Source organism: Fistularia commersonii, chromosome 36 (assembly GCF_037954325.1).
Source record: "Fistularia commersonii isolate RoL2024-O1a breed Wild chromosome 36, RoL_Fcom_v1.0, whole genome shotgun sequence".
In the NCBI taxonomy this organism is placed as follows: Eukaryota; Metazoa; Chordata; class Actinopteri; order Syngnathiformes; family Fistulariidae; genus Fistularia; species Fistularia commersonii.
The window spans coordinates 5692002-5711775 of NC_141319.1; the positions used below are offsets into that span (position 1 = coordinate 5692002).

General features: G+C 43.1%; 2 protein-coding genes across 4 annotated transcripts in view; both read left to right on the top strand.

The window, feature by feature from the left end:
* dse (dermatan sulfate epimerase) overlaps positions 1–9787 on the top strand; it is a 35376-nt gene extending 25589 nt beyond the window's left edge. For all 3 annotated transcript variants that reach the window (XM_086142982.1, XM_086142983.1, XM_086142984.1), the window contains 2 exons: positions 2142–2349; positions 5358–9787. In XM_086142982.1, the coding sequence (XP_085999108.1) occupies positions 2142–2349; positions 5358–7104 (1955 nt within the window). In that variant the 3' untranslated portion in view covers positions 7105–9787. The remainder of the gene's footprint in view (positions 1–2141; positions 2350–5357) is intronic.
* A 4211-nt stretch (positions 9788–13998) lies between these two features.
* Positions 13999–19387, top strand: ndufaf4 (NADH:ubiquinone oxidoreductase complex assembly factor 4). Its single transcript, XM_086142985.1, has 3 exons — positions 13999–14187; positions 15031–15134; positions 18275–19387. Exons 1-3 carry the CDS (start codon positions 14043–14045, stop codon positions 18578–18580), a joined length of 555 nt encoding a protein of 184 aa, XP_085999111.1. The 5' UTR covers positions 13999–14042; the 3' UTR covers positions 18581–19387.
* Positions 19388–19774: the final 387 nt, after the last annotated feature.

Sequence of the window (19774 nt, forward strand, 5' to 3'; positions counted from 1 at the left end):
ACAACGCGTGTTTTTGTCACCTCTCGGTGGCTGTTTCCGGTGTTTAAGCGCAGACCTTGTCGGGGGTTTGGAGTCCGGGTGTGTTTACTGATGCGGCCGAGTGTCGCGTGTGTGTGTGTGTGTGTGTGTGTGAGGTCGAGGTGAAGGAAAGCGAAGTTCAGCGCGAACCTGTGTTTGTTTACGATGCTTTTTTCGGAAAGTGAGTCCGATTTTGTAATCGCAGATCAGATCCTGAAGCAGGGGTCGGGAACCTTTTTGACTGGGAAAAGCCAAATATTTCAAAATATATTTCATCGAGAGCCATATAGTATTTTTAACATATAATAAATGAAATATGTCTTACTTTTAATGCGACCTCTGGTGCCGCATGGTTTTGTTCGAAGTGCCGCTTTATATTTGACAGTTTCATCGATGCAGTTTTATCATGGCATATTAGACGTACCGCAGATCCAAATGTAAATTCCTCTGTTCACGCAACCTGGAATGCACGATAATCATCTTTTTTTTTTTTTCTTTTTGCCATCATTTCCGTTACGAGGGTTGAAGCGAATAAATCAGTTTGCTATCTGGTTAAAATTGATTTCTTCACCTTTACAATAAGCCATCGGTTCCCGACCCGACGGACGGGTGACCTGTGAAATTTATCTTCAAAACTAATTTCTGTTTACTTTGAAATAACACAGTATTATGAAGAAATATCACAAGTATTTTTTTTTTTCATCTCGAAAGTGCGTGCCGTTCCTGATCGCTGCCCTGAATCTTTTTTTGCACGGTGAAACAATCCTTCAAGAATGAGTGAAAATGTTGTTTCTTCTCACTCAGATAAAAAGTAAGAAAAACAAGATCAGCAAAAGATCTTATCGCTTGCGTGCAGTGACGGCAGGAAGGCTTTGTCACTGCAATCTCTGTGGAGATTGATCGTGAAGAGTGTGTGTGTGTGTGTGTTTGTAGGAGCGGATATCAGCTGATCTGCTCAGCAGAAAATGCTTAAACAAACCGGTCCATCAGCTCCCTGATGAACATTTAGGAATCATACCTACCGTCTCTTCCTAAGAGGCTTCCTGGCGCTGCTTTGGGAAAGCAAACGTGTCGGTCGAACCCGATAGCGAGCGCGTGTCGCTAACGGCCAATGAAAAAGAGGGGGAAGGACGCAGGAAGTTGGGTCCAAAGGCCACGGGAAGCAGCGGGAATATCAATCGACGATGGCGATCGGCGGAGGCGGACACCGGAGGAACGAGCAGAAGGACTTTTTTGTCCACCTTCTAGTCTAAGCTCTACCTCCTGTGGTTCGTCGGATGTCTTGGTTTGGTTGGACCAATCATGCAGTGCGTGATCCTTCTTCTTCTCGCTGCTGCTCCCTTCAGGGAATCAACTCTATCCAACCCTTTCCTCTGCATCCAACACCATCTAACTTCACCGTACATAAACCTCCTCCCTGGTCTTCCTCCGGACCTCGGCATCCTTCTACCCACATCTTCACCATCCCTCCTTTGTACATCTCCAAACCATCTCAGTCCGACTTTATCTCCAAAACATCTGTTATCCATCGGATGGTCTCAGTCCTGATCCTCTCCATCTTCCTCGTTTCCCGAAGAAAACCTCCACATTTTCATCTCTGCTGCCTCCCGTCTTCTACTCACTGTCTCCAAACCATAGGACGTCGCTTCCTCCGGAGTTGTTCTGCCCTCTGAACGTTGTGATCCTCCGAACCAACGGATACGCTCTTGGAATTGCTATCTTTTTTTGTACTTCCATGGTTAGCGGTCACTTAGCCTCTGCGAATGGTCATATTGTGCTATAGCTCCTGACCAATGATGCAACATAGTAAAAAAAATGCAAGGTAATAGGCTAATGAAAAATAAGAAACAGATTATTTATGGTAATCTCTACTGGAAAACATTTAAGTGTTTCAAAATGGCCTTACAGATGCTAATATGTTGAAGATCGTCAAAAATTGCTGCTAGTTGCTATGAGGAGGCTAAGGCTAATCTGCTAAATGTGTTCTGTCGCTTACTTGGATAAGTCATTCGTCACGTTTTTGTTTTTTTTTGTACGTTGTTGTATGTTGTTTTTGGTTTTGTTTATATTTAATCTTATTTTAAATTTGTCCCCCTCTATGTGTACTTCATCCTCCACTTCAGGGTTTCAGCGTACCGTCGCCATCGCCGACTCTAACTACAACTGGTTCTACGGACCGGAGAGCCAGCTGGTCTTCCTGGACCACTACGTGTTGCGCAACGGCAGCGGAAACTGGCTGGCGGAGCTGATTCATCAAAACAGGGTGACGGACGGACCGGGGCAGGCGGGAAAAGGCCAGAGATGGTGTACCTTGCATACAGAGTTCATCTGGTGAGCTTCAACTGCAAACTACTGAAGGTCGGGGGGACAAACTCAAGGCCCGCGGGCCAAATGTGGGCCGCCAAGTCATTTTATGTGGCCGAAACGGTCCGATTCAAAGGGTACAATTTGACGCCAAACATGGAGCTAAGTATGCTAAAGTTAGCCTTCCAGAAAATCAACAAATTGTCCAAGAATTAAAAGCCAAACTACGATAGCAGCAGAATGTGTTCACCAAATCCAAAAACACTGCAGCAGTGCAAGCTAGCTGTGTAACAGAGCAACTAGTAAAAATAATTGTTTTACATCTATGCAAATACATATGTAATATTTTGGATTTGAAAGAGTCGTAAATTCAGAGTTATTTAACATTAAGAAGTAGTTGCATTTATTTTACATTACATTTAGTAGATTTATACTGTTACCGTTACAAGTGGCCCTTTGCAGGCAACCATTGTGCTGATGTTGCCCTCGGTGAAAATGACTTTGACACCCCTAGTTGAGAGGGTCTGGTTTCCATTTTAATGCAGTTGACCGAAAAACTTTTGATGACCCATATATTCATTTTATAATTAATACAGACTTCGCTTAGCCGATAACTCAAGTTTATGATACTGCTATCATGGTATCATAAACGATGGGCTACTTCCCATGTGACTTGAAATCAACCGACAATTTCTCATCATGAGTTTTTCTTTATGTATATTTGGATAATGTCTTCAGAGTCCTTTTTGTAGAAAAAATATTTAATGTTTATCTCACCGGAAGGACGACCCGGGGAGGACCGAGGTCACGCTTGAAAGACTCGGTCTCTCGGCCGGCCTGGGAACGACTCGGGATTCCCCCAGAAGATCTGGGAAACGGGAGGTTCGGGCCTCTTTGCTGAAGCTGCTGTCCTCGTTACCCAACCCAGGATATATTGCAGAGGGATGGAGGGATGGATGGATGGATGGATGGATGGATGGATGGATATTCGATGGTTTCTTTTCCACACAGCATGATCCTTGCAATGGATAGACAGGAATCGCCGATGTTTGCGGATGACGTTGTGATCCGTTGCGAGAGCAGGGAGCAGGTGGAGGAACATCCAGAGAGGTGGAGGTATGACCTTGAAGGGAGAGGGATGAAGGTTTGCAGTAGCAAGGTGAAGGATTTTGTGTGCTTAAGGTCAGCAGTCCAGAAGGAACGGGTGGAGAAAAATGTCAGGGAATGTGATGAAAAAGATATATATACCGTATTTTCTGCACTATATTCTCAAAAACCGACAGTGCGCCTTATAATCCAGTGCGCCTTATACAAGGATCAATATTGAGATGATGATGAGAAATGAGATGAGAACAACTTTATTTATCCCGAAGGAAATTGTTGTGCCAGAGTTTCAAGTAAAAAGCATAACAGATAATAGATAATTGTAGAAAGGAGGAAGAATAAGAAATACAATGAAATATGAATTGTCCTAACTGTTAACTGTAACTGCAAAGATTGAAGATTCCCTGCGGCTGAGGGAAGAGGAATTAAAATTATTGATCCGCAAGAGGTCTCGCAACGACGGAAAACAGCCGCCGACTCCATTTTCTCCCGTAGAAGCAGTAGCGCGCGGTGCATGCTGGGATATATGACTGCGTGAAGCGTGCATTTTCATTTCCGTTTTTGTGTGTGTGTGTGTGTGTGTGTGTGTGTGTGCGCATTGCCGAAGGGGCAACAGTAAAAGCGGTAAAGGGGAATTCCAGTCCCACCGCTTGTGTGTGGATAAAGACCCCGAAATGGCACCTTTCAAGAGACGCGCTTACGACGCAGAGTTTAAACTCAAGGTGATCAGTCACGCAGTAGAACACGGGAATAAAGCAGCAGCCAGAGAATTCAACATTAATGAATAAATGGTGCAGAAGTGGAGGAAGCGACAAGATGACCTGTGCCCAGTAAAGACTGAAAAGTTTCCGAGGGAACAAAGCGAGATGGCTGCAGTTGGAGGACAAACTTGAGCAGTGGGTTGTTGAGCAGCCAGTAGAAGCGTCTCTACAGTCACTGTTCCAATGAAGGCAACAGCGCTAGCTAGCGACATGAACAATGACTTTAGAGGCGCTCCTTCTTGGTGCTTTTGTGTTATGAAACGCTTTGAACTGTGACAAACGGAGTTGGAAATGTTTTCAACGAAGGGGGCACAAATACGGGTAAGAGCTACAGGTACGTACGGTACCGTATTGTGAATGGACTAACTTGTTTTGGGAGTGAACAGAACATTATCAGAACGTTGGTTTGTATTCTATTAATAAAGTTTGACTGACTTATCTGACTGTTTTGTTGACATTCCCTTTAGCGCAGTGTCCATTTGGTGGATGCATAACTCAACCCCAGCCACCACTGTAGCTTCTATTCTGTGCGCCTTATAATGCAGCGCGCCTTATATGTGAATATTTTTTTTTAAATAGGCCATTCATTGAAGGTGCGCCTTATAATCCAGTGCGCCTTATAGTGCGGAAAATCCAGTAAGTTGTAGAGAGAGTGGAGAGACCGGCTGTGTGGTTGAGGAAAAGACTCAAAGGAGAGCCAGAGGCAGCAGATATGAAGTTGTTGGGGTTCTCTTTTTGCTGAAAGAAGTCCAAAAACTGTCAGCAGACTGTCCATTGAAGACTAAATTGTCTGAAGGTGTGAAGGATTGGATATTCCTCTACAGTATGTGGACATACGATTGCCGGGTGACTCGTCCAGGTTAAACTCTGCCTCCTGCCCACTGTGTGCCGTCTGTGTGCAGAATGAAAAGCACAGAAAATAGATATGTGAACGCAATTTTTCATCATGTTAAATTTAAATGCCATTACGTACCATTTTTGGTCCTCTGTAAATAATATTTCCACATTCTGTTCACTGGTGATAGGCTTGAACCTGAAAGCGTGAGTTTCTTATTTTACTCGAAGGTGTCAAAAAACAGGTGTACGCAAAGATTTTGGCCGTGTGTCATCACAATTGAAGTGTTGAATACCTCGAGCCCTCGTCCTAATTTCTGTTTTGGTGTTCCACAGGTACGACCCTGGCCTCGCACCCAAGCCTCCGTCGGATTTCGGAACATCCCGTCTCCATCACTTCGAGGACTGGGGCGTAGTGACCTACGGGAGCACCTTACCGGTGGAAACCAACCGCTCCTTCCTGTCCTTCAAATCCGGGAAGCTTGGGGGAAGGGCCATTTTCGACATCGTTCACAAGAACAAGTACCAAGAATGGATCCGGGGTTGGAGGAACTTCAACGCCGGACACGAGCATCCCGATCAGAACACCTTTACCTTCACGCCCAACGGTGTCCCGTTCATCACCGAGACGCTGTACGGACCCAAATACACTTTGCTGAACAACGGGGTTTTGTTCGGCTCCGACCTCAGCGGGAGCTGCTTCAGGCCGTGGGTCGGCCAGGTGACGGAGGCCTGCGACTCCAAGTGGTTGAAGTACAAGGCGGGACTGGCGGCTGACGCTCAGGGACGAGTGGAAGCCGCCATGGAGAGACAAGGGATGGTCTTCATCCGCGGGGAGGGAAGCTCAGCTTACACCTCGGAGCTGAAGATCAGAAACTTTCAGAGGAACCTCATCCTGCTCCATCCACAGCTCCTGCTCCTGGTGGACCACATCCACCTGGACGAGGACAGCCCCACCAGGGCCATGAGTGCCTTCTTTCACAACACGGATCTACCCTTCGCGAGTACCAAAATAGATGGCGTCCACGGGGCGTTCGTGTCTCACAATGACGACAAGTATCAGATGTTCTGGATGGATGACACGGGCTCCAGTAATCGAGGGACGGTGGGTTACTGGACCTACCCCCGAGGGTACCCCTACAACGGCTCCAACTACGTCAACGTCACGATGCCACTGAGGTACCCCTACACCCGGATGGCCTATATTTTCTTCGGGCCAGGTGTGAAGGTGGAGAGTTTCAGCCTGCGTGGCGACGACCAGAGAGTGGACATTTATCTGGCGACCAAGGACCACACCTACACCATCTACCTTTTGACAGCAGAGGTCACAAGCAAGCCTCTGTTCGCCATGGTGCTGCAGGACCAGAAGAAGATAGTCTTCGAGAAGGAGGCGGCTACGGTCGACACGTCGGTGGAGGAAGTGGAGGAGTACCTCAACGTGATGGAGGATAACCTCCAGCACGTCAAGCCGGTCTTCCAGCATATGGAGAGACATATCCTCGGGAAGGTCCTCAATACGGCGACCTTCCGTAAGACCGCCGAACGCCTCCTCCAGTTCTCCGACAAGAAGAAGACCGAGGAGGCCATCGAGAAGATGTTCACCATGTCCGAGAAGCAGGCCAAGGGTAAGACGGGAAAGAGGGTCAACTTCGCCGAGAAGCTCTCCGAGAGCCTGCCGGACATTTTCGCGCAGATCGAGTTGAGCGAAAAGAAGGAGAGGCAGAGGACTTCGAAGCGCGTCTATGAGGACAGTCCCGAGGAAGGCGACGCGGACTCGCGGGCCTTCATGGACTACCCGGACGGTCGCAAGTACCGAAAGGGGGGCTTCGTGAAGGGCCGTAAATTCAAGGAGGTCAACATGGTGGCCACCGCCGGAAGCGAAGGCCTGTCCGGCACGGCCTCCTACATCAGACTCTTCCTCCTGCTCAACACGGCCACCTTCTTCCTGCTGCTGGCCGTCTTGCTGACCCGCTTCCGGAGGGGCAGGAGCTTGCACACCAAGCGCTGCTTCTACACTGTCCTCCTCATCGACTGCTTCATCTTACTGTACCTCTACTCCTCGTGCTCTCACACGCAGTGCTAGCATTGTCCGACGGCTCGCGGAGCGGCAATCGGTCGGCCTAAATCTGCCGCGTCTTCTGAGAAGGTGGGGACGGTGCAATCGGGGAAGCTGTTTTGGGGAAACAAACACAGACAAGTTTGTCTTTTGAAATGCCGAACTTGCCGATCGGTACGCACAAACTCGCCAATGTAACACTGCGAGCGAACACATAACACACTGTGCTGAGCCCTCAACCGGATGAGCTGGAGGTAGACTCGGGGTGTGAGTGCAATTTCCTGTGGAGCGGGTGCCACGCCAGGATTTTAGATTTGGAAGGGCGCGGAGTCATTTTTGGCCGGGGGCCTCTTCATTTCTAAAGTTGATACTGAAGGAAAGACTGCGGGAAACCATCCCTGCTCGTCTGACTCGATTGTCTCCACCATTTAGCGCCTTTTTTTTTGTCATCTATCTCCAGTCGGCATAAACAAATAATTGGGCCGGTTCACCCAAACAAGCTATTTCGTCAACCGTTGCCTCTGATGAGCAACGCACCCTTCTGCTAGCTCTGTCTCATTCTCGCTATGCTTTTATTAGCATATCATTTGGAAATAAACATCTCGGACAGTTAACCGGGTTTTATTCGACGCGTGCTTTTTCACTAACTTAAAGAGCCGAAGCCCGAGACTTCAAAAATCTGTCAGCTGTCGTCCAAATACGCGTCTCTCGGAGGTGAGGATGCATGTTAGCGTGTTTTAGCTGTGCAGGCACGGAATGTAAACGCTTTATTAGAAGCAGTCGGTACACTGGTCGTGGCCAGCAGGTGTGTGTGCGTATGTGTGTTTGTGTGTGTGTGTGGCTCCTGCTCACACAAAGGAAGACAAAACCAAAACAAGCGGTGATATTGTTGCTGGGTTCACTTGCACTTCTAAAAACAGATCGATCGGCTACTGGTAGCCGTAGCCCCGCTAGTATATCGCTAACGTCCACAGCAGCAACCGGTATCTTTCCGGCAAGTGGCCGTCGCCTCCAATCGGCTACCGAAGGGTCGGCTTGGCGATTCGATCTGCGTCTTTTCCTGTCTTTGTGCCCAAGTGTCCTCAGGCATGACACTGAACTCTCCCCAGTTGCTCAAGACAGTCCAGTTAGTGCCTTGAATCACTGGTGTGTGTGTGTGTGTGTGTGTGTGTGTGTGTGTGTGGGTCAATGCTAAGTGAGCTTCAGCTCTTACTTAAACATCAACTCAATCCAGTTTTTAATCTCGTTTTTTTGGTTGTGTAACATAATGTACTGCGCTTTAATGAATTATGACCCCACCCCACCCCCAAACACACACACACACACACATATACACACTGCATCCAACAATTGTTTCCTTTCCTGGCCTCAGGACAAGAAGTTCAGTTCAGGTTAAACGCACCGGATGGGGAAGCGCGGTGATAAAATGTGACGGGTCCCGTCTTGCCGTGGAGGACCAAAACCAAAATAGGGAGAAAACAACCTTTTGTCTACTTAACCCTCGTGCGATCTTAATATTGTATTTACTCCCCTTGTCTTATGGGTCAAAAATGACCCATAAGACAATCTTTGTACCCCAGTGGTGTACAGCCCACATGGAAACATAAACAAAAAAGAAGTATATCACTTTTTCTAATGATGGGGTCCCTTTAGGAAAAGTCATAAAATTTCAAGTTGGGGAAAAAAATAGGTGAAGGTGTTTTTTCTACAGCTAAACACGGTAGCGGGTCACTTTTGACCCGCAAGACAACGAAAGAGTTAAATCCAATGTTTGACTCGCCAAACTGCCCATGATATCAGCGGTCCATTCGGAAGGTCACGACATCCTTCGCCTCTTTTGTTGCATTGCTTTTATAGAAATACACGTGAAGTGAAATTCACCCTTTCACAAACACGAGCGTCGATGCCCAAAGGTTTTCCAGTGGAATCACGCCTTCGTTTCAGTAGTATTGCATTTTTTTTTTTTTTGCGCTCAAGTGAAGAGTGTGCAGTTCCTTCACACGCTGTGTCCAACGGTGTTTCGAAACCAGGACGGCGCTATGGTCAGACAGGAAGTTAGCGAGCTGACGTCGCCTGTAGCACGGCTGCCCGATGTGTTTGCGCTTCTAGAATATCATTTTCCTGAGTCGTCCCAGAAGGCTTTCAGGGAGCCAAGAAACTACCAGGTGAAAGACTGGATCCCCGCTTCGGTGGATTTAACGGGCCGTTTCCGACGATTCACGAGCGGGGACCGCTTCTTCGCGTGCACCTTCACGTTTTCGGGCAAATCATCACGTCGCCACCAAATGTTATCTCTTCGGCAAACCCTGTTTTTCTTTCTTTTCAACACATTCTCCGTCCATTAAACACCATGTTGACGTGGATGAGGCCCTTCTTTATCTGACCCACTGACTGTAGCGGCAACGCCTCCCTCTACTGGATTTCTTGTCCCACTAAAAGGAGTAAAAATAAAAAAGGTGTCCGCTTTTTTTTTACTGCCCTGCGCTGGAAAATGAACGCAAGTCGGCAATTTTCGGTCCGAGTCCCGACATCCCGATCCTTGTGCGGGAAACCTTGAGGTTAGCCACTGTAATGCAACTTGAATTCTTGTCCAGTCTTAATCCAGTAGCCCCTTGAAATGCATTTAAATGTATATATGTGAAAGCAAGATATATTTTTATGGTCCTTTTTTTTTTTTTTAAACATTTGTAAATAAAATACCTTTCATGCATATGTGTCCTTGTGAAGGTTCATGTCATGTGTTTAACATTTGGAACACATGGATGGTGTTTTATGATTCCACGCTTTCATGATGTAATTAAAAGTACCCGAAGACGGGTGTCAAATTAAAATACAGCGGGCCAAAATTCAAAACTGGGAAAATTCAAATTTATTGGAAAAAAAATAAAATAAAAATCTTCCCCCAGATATAACAGTGAACCTTTTCATTTGGATCCTATCAAGTTTGGCTTAAAAACTAGATATGGAACAAGCAAAGTTAATACTATACAAAATATAACTTCATATTGCACACATGCAAAATTCAAATTTATAAACACATCAATGGCATTCGTTTCTTAAATAAAAAATAAAATTTTATGCCTCTTTTTATTTGCAGCATTCTGAATTAAAGTTCAATAGTTCCAAAGGCAAATATTAAATGTAAAACTAAACTAAACAAGCAGAAACCAATTAACTCATAATAATATCCTTCAATGAACGTGAAAACATGTGAAACGTGTTTGGTTTTATCGTGTCGTCTAATGTTTTACTCCTTGGTTGGAGCCACATTGGCTCCGCATACAAGTCAAACAGGTCTGTTTTTTACCAAAATAAACAGATATTTTGCCTCCCACGTGTCAAGAAAATTAATATTTCCTATCTTTGCAACTTTATTCGGAGGGGTAGCACAGTACCAGTATTAGCATAGGGCCTCTGAAATATAATCAATATGAATTTGGCCAACACAGTCCACGTCATCAACGGTATGATGTAATACTTCAGCTTTATATTTATATATACTTTTATATGTATATATAATATTCAGTCAAACAAGATAATACTATATTACAGGGGTGTCAAAGTCCTTCTCTCAAAGGGCCACATGCAACGGTAACAGTATAAATCTAACTAAATAACCTAATGTAACCTAATGTAAAATAAATAAGTACTCCTTAATGTTAAATAACTCTGAATTTACTACTCATTCAAATCCAAAATGTTACATATTTGTATTTGCATCAATGTAAGAAAAAAAAAGATGTTTACTAGTTGCTCTGTTACAAAGCAAGCTTTCACTGCTGCAGTGTTTTTGGACGCGGCTTTCGTGAACACATTCTGCCGCCATTGTAGTTTGGCTTTTAATTCTTGGACAATTTGTTGTTTTTCTGGAATGCTAACTTTAGCATACTTAGCTCTGTGCACACAATTATTTTTATTATATATTTATATATTTTTCTGCATCAATAATAGTCAGCCCCCCAAATGAGAATTTTATAGTTTTAATTTCTTACTATTTTTTAATTACAACTGTCAACATTTGCTAGATTTCCTCATGATATTTTATGCACATTACTATTTTTATAATATATTTATATCAGTAACGTGCTGTCAGTAGAGGCAAGGGAGGCCAGGCCTCACCTGTCATCATGGAAAGAAAAGAATGTAAAATGAAAAAATGAATTAAATGGTTATTCAGTGATTTGTACTACAAAGTTATTTTCCACTTAACCATTTTTAATTTTTTTTTTTTCAAAATTGCTGAAAATGAAATTCCCATTTACTGTTCAAATATTAAGAAGAGACATGCGGTGACACAGCAAGCAGCCAAGCCCACCATGGATCGCACAATGATTATGCTAACTGTGCTAGCATGCTATGCACTGAGACTGAATTGCTGTTTCTGTGTATGTCACATTTAATATATGAACTAAATTTCCATAGTTTAGCTGATGTGTATAATGTTTTTCGCCAGCAACTGTAAAATGTTTCTTGTAATCATAAAACGACTGTGAAGAGACAATAGGTGAGGCACGCAGTGATGGTGCCTCACGGTGGGGGGCGCTGCTGATCCCAGGGATCCTTCTTACTACTCGGCTACAGAATAATATAATAAGCAATAGCAAGCTACAGTAAACAGTTAGCAATTCAAGTGCAGCCATCCTGTTGTTTTTTCATCTTGCTTGGCCTTATTTCCAAAATGGAGAAAATAGCTAAACTTCTAAACAGCTAAACTAGCTAAACAGCATCGGTGGAGCGCTATTCTTGGCACCGAAAAGACTCAAAACATAAAGTCGGAACAGGACCGATCAAGGACGACTGTCTTCATCGGCAGTGACTTCCCTTGAGACAGAGAAACTCCTAAAACTGAGGAAAGATAAGGAAGACTTCTACAAGTAAGTTATCGATGCTTTTCTTCAGAAGGAGCGGTGCTTGGACTTCATTTATAAGTGAAGGTAAGAGATACTAAGTTTGTTTTTTTAAATGTGCTTTTTTTCTATGTTACAGTTTGTATATGGAAAGAATGCTGATATGATATTTTAAATAAAACACGTCAACTGCTGCCGATAAAATGGTGAATAAGCTACTTTGTAGGGTTCATATGTTATATATATATATTGTATATTTTTCTCCATCTATAATAGTCATCCCCTCCAACTGTGAGAATTTTTTCTCTAAATATACATATATATACTTATTCCACTAAACAGTCGGGAAGGAAACTGCAATATGTGTCAAACATACAGATAATTTGAAGGCACATTGTTTGTTAATGGCAGGCGTTTCTTTTCTTGAGCCATATATTCGAAAACCTCTTTTTCTCGCCACGCTGAAGGAAGCCGGCTCTGACCGGCTCCCAACTCAGGAGCGGCACGGCGGACCGGGTGAAGTGAAACCAGTATCCCTCCACTCTCCTCACAAAAATGCTGTGGGTTGTTTTGTTCTGATTGAGCAGATAATCCGTTCCAGATGTTCCCCGTATGGCTGTTCCTCCATCCCGACAAAAAGGGTGACCCGGATCGTCCGGCTTGGACGAAAAAAAAAAACTCGGGATGGAAATGATAAACGACTTATTTCTTTGTTTCGGTCGCTAATGAGGCCAGGGTGTCTTTGGAATCGGCGTTCAAAAAATTACAGAGTTCGGGAGGAGGCCAAAAGCTTTTGGCTTCAGTTGCCAAAAGAGGCCTCGCCAGGAGGATTGCAGGGCGACGATGCTGCCGTCTGGAGGTCATCTGTGTAAATGCTCTCAGAGAAGATACTACTGGCAGGGACCTTTCAATATCTTAAATATATCAGAATCACAAGGTATACGATGTTACAAACCTAACGTTTGCAGCAAAATTTCAAAAATGGCGAAGAAGTTTACATACCTAAATATGAATTCAAATGTATTTTTCATTACTATTAAATGGGTTGATTTACAGCGAAGAGCGAGATCTACTGTGACTCTTGAAAAAATAGAAAATAAATCAATGAAAAAATTGTATATTCTGTTTTTAATGTGAGACTTTACAACACTTATTTACTGATTTAAATGTTATGACACATTTAAAAAAAACTCTTCCCACAATAGCATGTGTCTTCAACAGGCCAACCGTTTTTTAATATATGTCATATCATTAAAGCTTCCAAAATAAAATGCTGAATTTTCTGCAACCATTTAAACTTCGGAAACTGGCCTGCTGGATGACCTTGACATCCCTAAATATACTGTTCAGACAAATAAAGGGAACACTTTAACAACGTAGTGTAACTCCAAGTCGGTCACACTTCTGTGAAATCAAAGTGTCCACTTTGGAAGCAAGACTGATTCATTTTGACTTGTTTTTAAGGACATGTTGATGCTGATGCTGATGCATCATGCTGATGCAATGTTGATCAACATTGTTTATCAACATTGCATCAGCCTGGAGTTTGTTTTTACATTTGAGTTTTGAGTGTGACTCAAAATCCACTTGATTTCCATTCATCGTTTTTGTGTGATTTTGTTGTCAACACATTTAACTATAACAGTATTTAATAAGAACATTTCATTCATTTGGATCTAGGATGTGTTATGATAGTCTTCACTTTATTTTATGAGCTGTTTATATATACTTTTAAGATATTATATTATACATCATAGTTCTAAGATCCTATATCTTATCTAAATATTTGACATAGCAATGCATATTCTATCCACAGAGGCCACACAGAAGGTGGCATGCAACCGGTTGGGATTTGGAATGTTACAATGTTCTCTTAAGAGATAAAAGTGTTTATAGTCTAAGATTAATTTTGAAATGTTGAAACTTTAGTCGTTTAGTCGCAGGATTCTTGCACTCCGTCACCGTGACTTGCACTATTCCGAGTTTTCACACTGTTTATTTTGTTTATTTCCATTCGCGCGTCTCGGCAGTCAAATGTCCCTTCTCGCTTGCCGTAGTTCGTATTTTGAATAAACTTTATTGATCCCCGGCTCGTCCCATGCATGCTAGCGGGGGAACATGGGGGCGCGAATCGGACGTGTGTTCCGTAATTTCAACATAGAAAACCGGGTTCACAGGGAAATCTCCAAGGAGAAGCCGCGGGCGGCGCCCAGGCACACCGGCGACCCGCCGGTCCCGGCCGGTAGCGCCGCTAGCCCCGCAGGTAGGTGACCGGAAGCCCCGGTACTCTTCTTGTGTAACGGGTTCCTCCGGGGGTCACTGCTCGTCTCTGTGCCGGGCTAACAGTGATAGCATATCTTACCTAACCTTGTGTTTGTCAGACGACAAACAACATTTTTCTGATTTCCTCATGATATTTTATCCACACTATTATTTTTATAACATATTTATGTCAGGCACACCGGCGGCCCGCCGGTCCCGGCCGGTAGCGCTGCTTGTCCCGCAGGTAGGTGACCGGAAGTCCCGGTAACGGGTTCCTCCGGGGGTCACTGCGGGTCTCTGTGCCGGGCTAACAGTGACAGCATCTCTTAGCTAATTTTGTGTGTGTCAGACGACAAACAACATTTTTATGATTTCCTCATGATATTTCATGCACACCAATATGTTTTATCATTTATTTATATCAGACACACCGGCGACCCGCCGGTCCCGGTCGGTAGCACCGCTAGCCCCGCAGGTAGGTGACCGGAAGCCCCGGTAACGGGTTCCTCCGGCGGTCACTGCGGGTCTCTGTGCCGGGCTAACAGTGATAGCATCTGTTAGCCAACCGTGTGTGTTTGTGTGTGTCAGACGTCAAACAACATTTTTATCATTTCCTAATGATATTTTATGCATACTATTATTTTTTATAATACATTCATATCAGACACACCGGCCGGTAGGGCCGCTAGCCCCGCAAGTAGGTGACCGGAAGCCCCGGTACTCCTCCTTGTGTAACGGGTTCCTCCGGGGGTCACTGCGGGTCTCTGTGCCGGGCTAACAGTAATAGCATCTCTTAGCTAACCTTGTGTGTGTGTGTGTGTGTGTGTGTGTGTGTGTGTGTCAGACGACAAAATCGCGACCGCCGTCCATCAGAAAAACGACCCTCTCCTGACGCTCCTCAAGTCCGTCTATGTGGAGTCTAAAGATCCCGATCCAGCTGCAGAAGAGGTCAAACACACACACACACTCACACACACACACACACACTCAATCTTTTGTATCAATCCTGTTAAATTATAAACACCTAATCCGGCTACTCAGCCTTACACCGACCAATTCAGCTACTTTCCAGTGTTTCCTCACCCGCTGTTTTGGAAACCAGCGCTATTAAGTTGTATTTTTAAGCTTGAGACTTAAATCCACATTTTTTGTTTATTTCTTGAAAAGCCAGTTTTAAAATCTGTTCTTAGGACCAGGGAATAAAGAGGAACACAGTTAATGTGTTGTTTCTGATTTTTTTTTTCCCTCCCAAACATCATCATAATGAATGAATCTATTTCACTGTGAATATTTTGAAATTCTGTTTTATTAGTTAATCACTTTCTCCAATCTAATCATTGTTTGGCTCAATTTAAATAACAGGTACGTCATTGACTTTGTGTATTTTAAACAATGCTTATACCGAGAAACAGTGCCATCTGGTGTGCAAATATTACTTTAATAAAATCTGCAATGGAAACAAAATGTGAGCAGCAAGGGATTGTTGGTGTTGTAAACAGTTCTGCTCTTGTTTAATGAAGGAATTCATCAGGCATGTGTTTATTAAGAAACAAGAATATTAATGATAAATATATTTATAGAGCACCTTCCATCAAACTGCTGTGCAAGTAAGACGCAATACAAGTAGGTTTCCTAGAAAGCCACACATAACCAAAAAATTAACAATTTCTGGGATCTTGACAGGAAAAAAATCAGAAAATAAATAATCACATTACTAAGTAAATAAATAACACTATTTATGAAATGAATAATAACCAAACAACCCTTTTCAAGTTCTTCACAGATAAAAAGACCAAGGAACATCAACTTTCTTGTAGACACAGCTGTCTACATCTGTTCTCGCATATTAAATTCACTGTGAAAAGCAGAAAGCAAGCAGGCTATGAAACCAACCGGGTTAAATACCCTGCATTTCTGAATCTTTTCTCATACCTAATCTGTTTTGGGACCGCTGGTTTAGAAGCTTGGACTGTGGGAGGAAAGTGGAGAACCTGGAGGAAACCCATGCAGACGCGTGGAGAACATATTGACTCCACACACCTTCTTGCTGTGTCTTTTTATTTTGTGTTGCTTTAAAACCCCTGGTTCAGTAGGTGAATTATAAATATTAGGTTGGTTTATTTACGCGTTTAAAAAAGGGAAATAAAAAAAATCACAGTACAGAAAAGCCATGCAGATTTTTTTTTTTTTTTAATTAGATAAGTGTTAGAAAACCAACAGAAGAAATGTGCTGGAGGAGCCAATAAAATATAATCACAGCTTTTCAATTGGCTGTCCCGTAGTCACACACACATCCTGAGGATAAAGAATGTAAAATTGGAAATAAAAAAATCAAACATAAAACAAGGTAAGGGGGCAGATAAAAAACAGAAGCAAAAAAATACAATAATTTGTGCAGCTGCATCACTTATTTTAATTGATCCAACAAGAATACTTTGTTTTTTCATGTTTTTTTTAGTCTGGTGGGATTTTCTTATGTGATCCGCATAGTGATTCCAACAGACAGGACCTTTGACAATTCGGAACAAGTTGTCCTGGGAAATGTGTGATGAAGTCTATTGGCTGACCTTTATATCTTGGTTGTGCATTTTTAAGTTGAAGTGCAATAAATGTTGAACATATGTTGGATGTAGGTTGCGAATTGATTTGGGGACAAAAATGAAACAGCAAAGGGAGAGTGTACATTCCCTTTCGCGACAGTTACGTTCCAAGACCTCCCACGAAGTAGAGACATGATAATTTAGTCGGTGTTTACAGATATATTAAACCTCAACAAACCTTTACGATCCTCCTGCAAACTGTTACCAACCCACCATCCACTGAATCGACACTTTTGGATAATTGTAATGCACAATAAACATTGAAATACAATACAAAATGTACAGTAAATGAGTACATTTAAAATGGTATGAAATGTAAAGTAAATAGAAATTATCTATGGGAAGATACTGTATATTTATATTCAATAAATTATTTCTAAGAGTACTTACCATTGAAAATACTGTGCTGCGCCAAAACTTGAACGATGTTGAATTTGCTCTTCCTAATATTAGCTTCATCTTTCTTAATGTAATGACCTGTAGATTGGTTAATGCTGTAAACAACTGCTTTCTTTTCACATATTGAGAAGTTTTATCTTTTCAGCAATAGTCGGCATCTTCCCGGCACGCTTGGGGTCTATAGCAGACTTTTGGGTCGATGCTGGGCATTCAGGAGGCATCGAAGAGTGTGGAGGAATCTATACTGAGCCAATGTTATTCTGTATGAGATCTTGCTTTGGTACAACGGTAGGAATGAGTTCCCGATGCCATTTAATTATATAGTGTATTTACATATTTTCTGCATCTATAATATATATGGTATTTATTTTGTAAAGTGAATTTCAGTTGAATTTTACTTTATTTTTTTACTGTTTTTTTTTCTTCTTAGACTAGATAATGGCTATTTCATCATGGAAAAAAAAAGTTCAAATACTGTAAAAAAAACGCTAAAGAAAGATAAGATAAACTTTATTGATCCCCATGGGGAAATTCTTTTGTCACAGCAGTGTAACAGTTATGTCAAAAAATAAATAAGTAAAATAGATAGAAAGACAGAAGACAACAAGACATTTAAAAATAAATAGACAGCAGCAACGACACAGGGGATAATAATGAACAACATAAAGGAACAGTAAAGGTGAAAAATACTCAACCATGTTGTACATTATCTCAAATGACAAATCGCGAGAACTGAATTGCAAAAAAAAAAAAAAAAATCCACGAAGTAGCGAGGGCGCAAAAGCCAAACCGCAAAGTAGCAAAGTTTCACTGTATATCAAAGATGTGGAAAAAGTAAAAGGGAAATGTGGCGATCAGCAGGCCCAGCCTCATTTCAATGCAGATATTTTCAGGTAGATGATAAGACGAATGAAAAGTGGTGGCGGAGGGAACGCAATGTCATGACTTGTTTTTATATTTTCCATCTTATTGGTGTCAAACAGGCGACCTTTTTTCCTCTCGCTCATCTGAAATATTTTTAGAATGGCAATATTTATCACATAATTCATCATATTGAAGCAGGGCAATGTTTGACCTCCTTTCCGACAGGCGCCGAAGGAGGTGGCGGCGGACGGCGAGGCCGAGCGGCGGCCCCTGAAGTACAGCCTCCCGGGTAGCTCGTACGGCCTGGTGCCTCTGACGGACGTCCCCAGGGGCAAACTGAGCATCACGGAAGCCCTGAAGGCCTTGCACAGTCACCAGCAGCAGCCCCAGACGTGGACGCCGGAGAAGCTCGCCCAGGAATACAGCCTGGACACGGAGGACACCAAGGCACTTCTGAAGTTCTTCGTCCCCTTCCAGGTTCACATCATTCCGCCTCAGACTGGAAAGGCCAAAGAATTAAAAGCTTCCTAGAACGGGAGTCTTGAGACATGGACCGGATGTCGCTGATATTGATATTTATTACACAAAAGCTAATAAAATGCTAAAAAAAAAACACTGATAGTCCACAAGTGAAGGTCTTGAAACACCTGCACTTTTACCTCGCTAACCTGCCGCTTCACCTGCGAGAGATGTTTCATTGCTCGCGGAAACATCGCCCAACATCTACGTTCTTCTTAAGATTTGAGCATTGCGCTCAAGCTAGGGTTTAAACTATCATATCCACAAATAGATGTTTTTGTGAGTCATAGCTAAGTCACAACCTGTCATGAAGGCTCAGCGACTGAAACGCGGGGAAACGTCTTTGAGATCTCCGTCTTGATCCTGATGCCAGCTGATACCTGCTGCAAAATGAAGACCTGGAGAGCATGAGTCAGTGAGGAAAATGCATCTGAACTTGACTGAAACGCGCCGTCTCCTGAGCCATGAATCCGGACCAGAATGCGTCTGCAAATTAAGGCGGTTTTTCTGAGCTACGATGGACGATGGGATTGTGCAACACTCGGTCAAGAGCACGGCATTAGCCTCCTGTCAAACTTCAATTTTCCAGTTGAGATTGTTTTTTTCCCCACCTCAGAGGATCGGCACAAATCTACTCATAACACAATGATTTTTTATTTTTTATTTTTATAAATATGCTTGAAAACGATCAATATTACCATGAGAAGGGTGTTTGGCATCCCATTACAATGTTATATTTTTCTCTCAGGAATAAACATGGGTTGTTGTGTGATTATTTAAATACCATGCTACGTTCACATGGGTTTTCAGTGGAATAAACAGACTTCGAGTCACATTTCTTGCTTTTTATTGTGATAATTAGGGATAATCACACTCCCACATGGTTCACGTAATTAATTTTTAAATCTTAATGCTTAAGAAAAGGGTTGTAGTTTGTATTTTATCACTTTACGTTGTTTTTTCCCACGCTGTGCGCTCAATGGCGCACTGCTCATCACAATAAGCTGCCTCCAGACAAGCCACGCCCCCTCACAGTGTTCACCATTCCCATTGGACGACGCTACAAAGTGGGCGTGTCGTGGAAAGTGTCCACTCTCGCCCATGCAACTGGCCCCCGTGGGTGTCAGTTACCAATGAGTTTTGTCAAGCTACAGGAAGTGGCGTGAGTATTTACGGAAGTGCATTGTTGTTTCTTTCAAAATAATA

Excerpts from the sequence above, each read along its gene's own strand:
- ndufaf4 (XM_086142985.1), top strand. The coding sequence starts at position 14,043 with ATGGGGGCGCGAATCGGACGTGTGTTCCGTAATTTCAACATAGAAAAC. Across the intron at positions 14,188-15,030 it reads TAGCGCCGCTAGCCCCGCAG|ACGACAAAATCGCGACCGCC; the intron begins GTAGGTGACCGG and ends TGTGTGTGTCAG. Across the intron at positions 15,135-18,274 it reads CCGATCCAGCTGCAGAAGAG|GCGCCGAAGGAGGTGGCGGC; the intron begins GTCAAACACACA and ends CCTTTCCGACAG.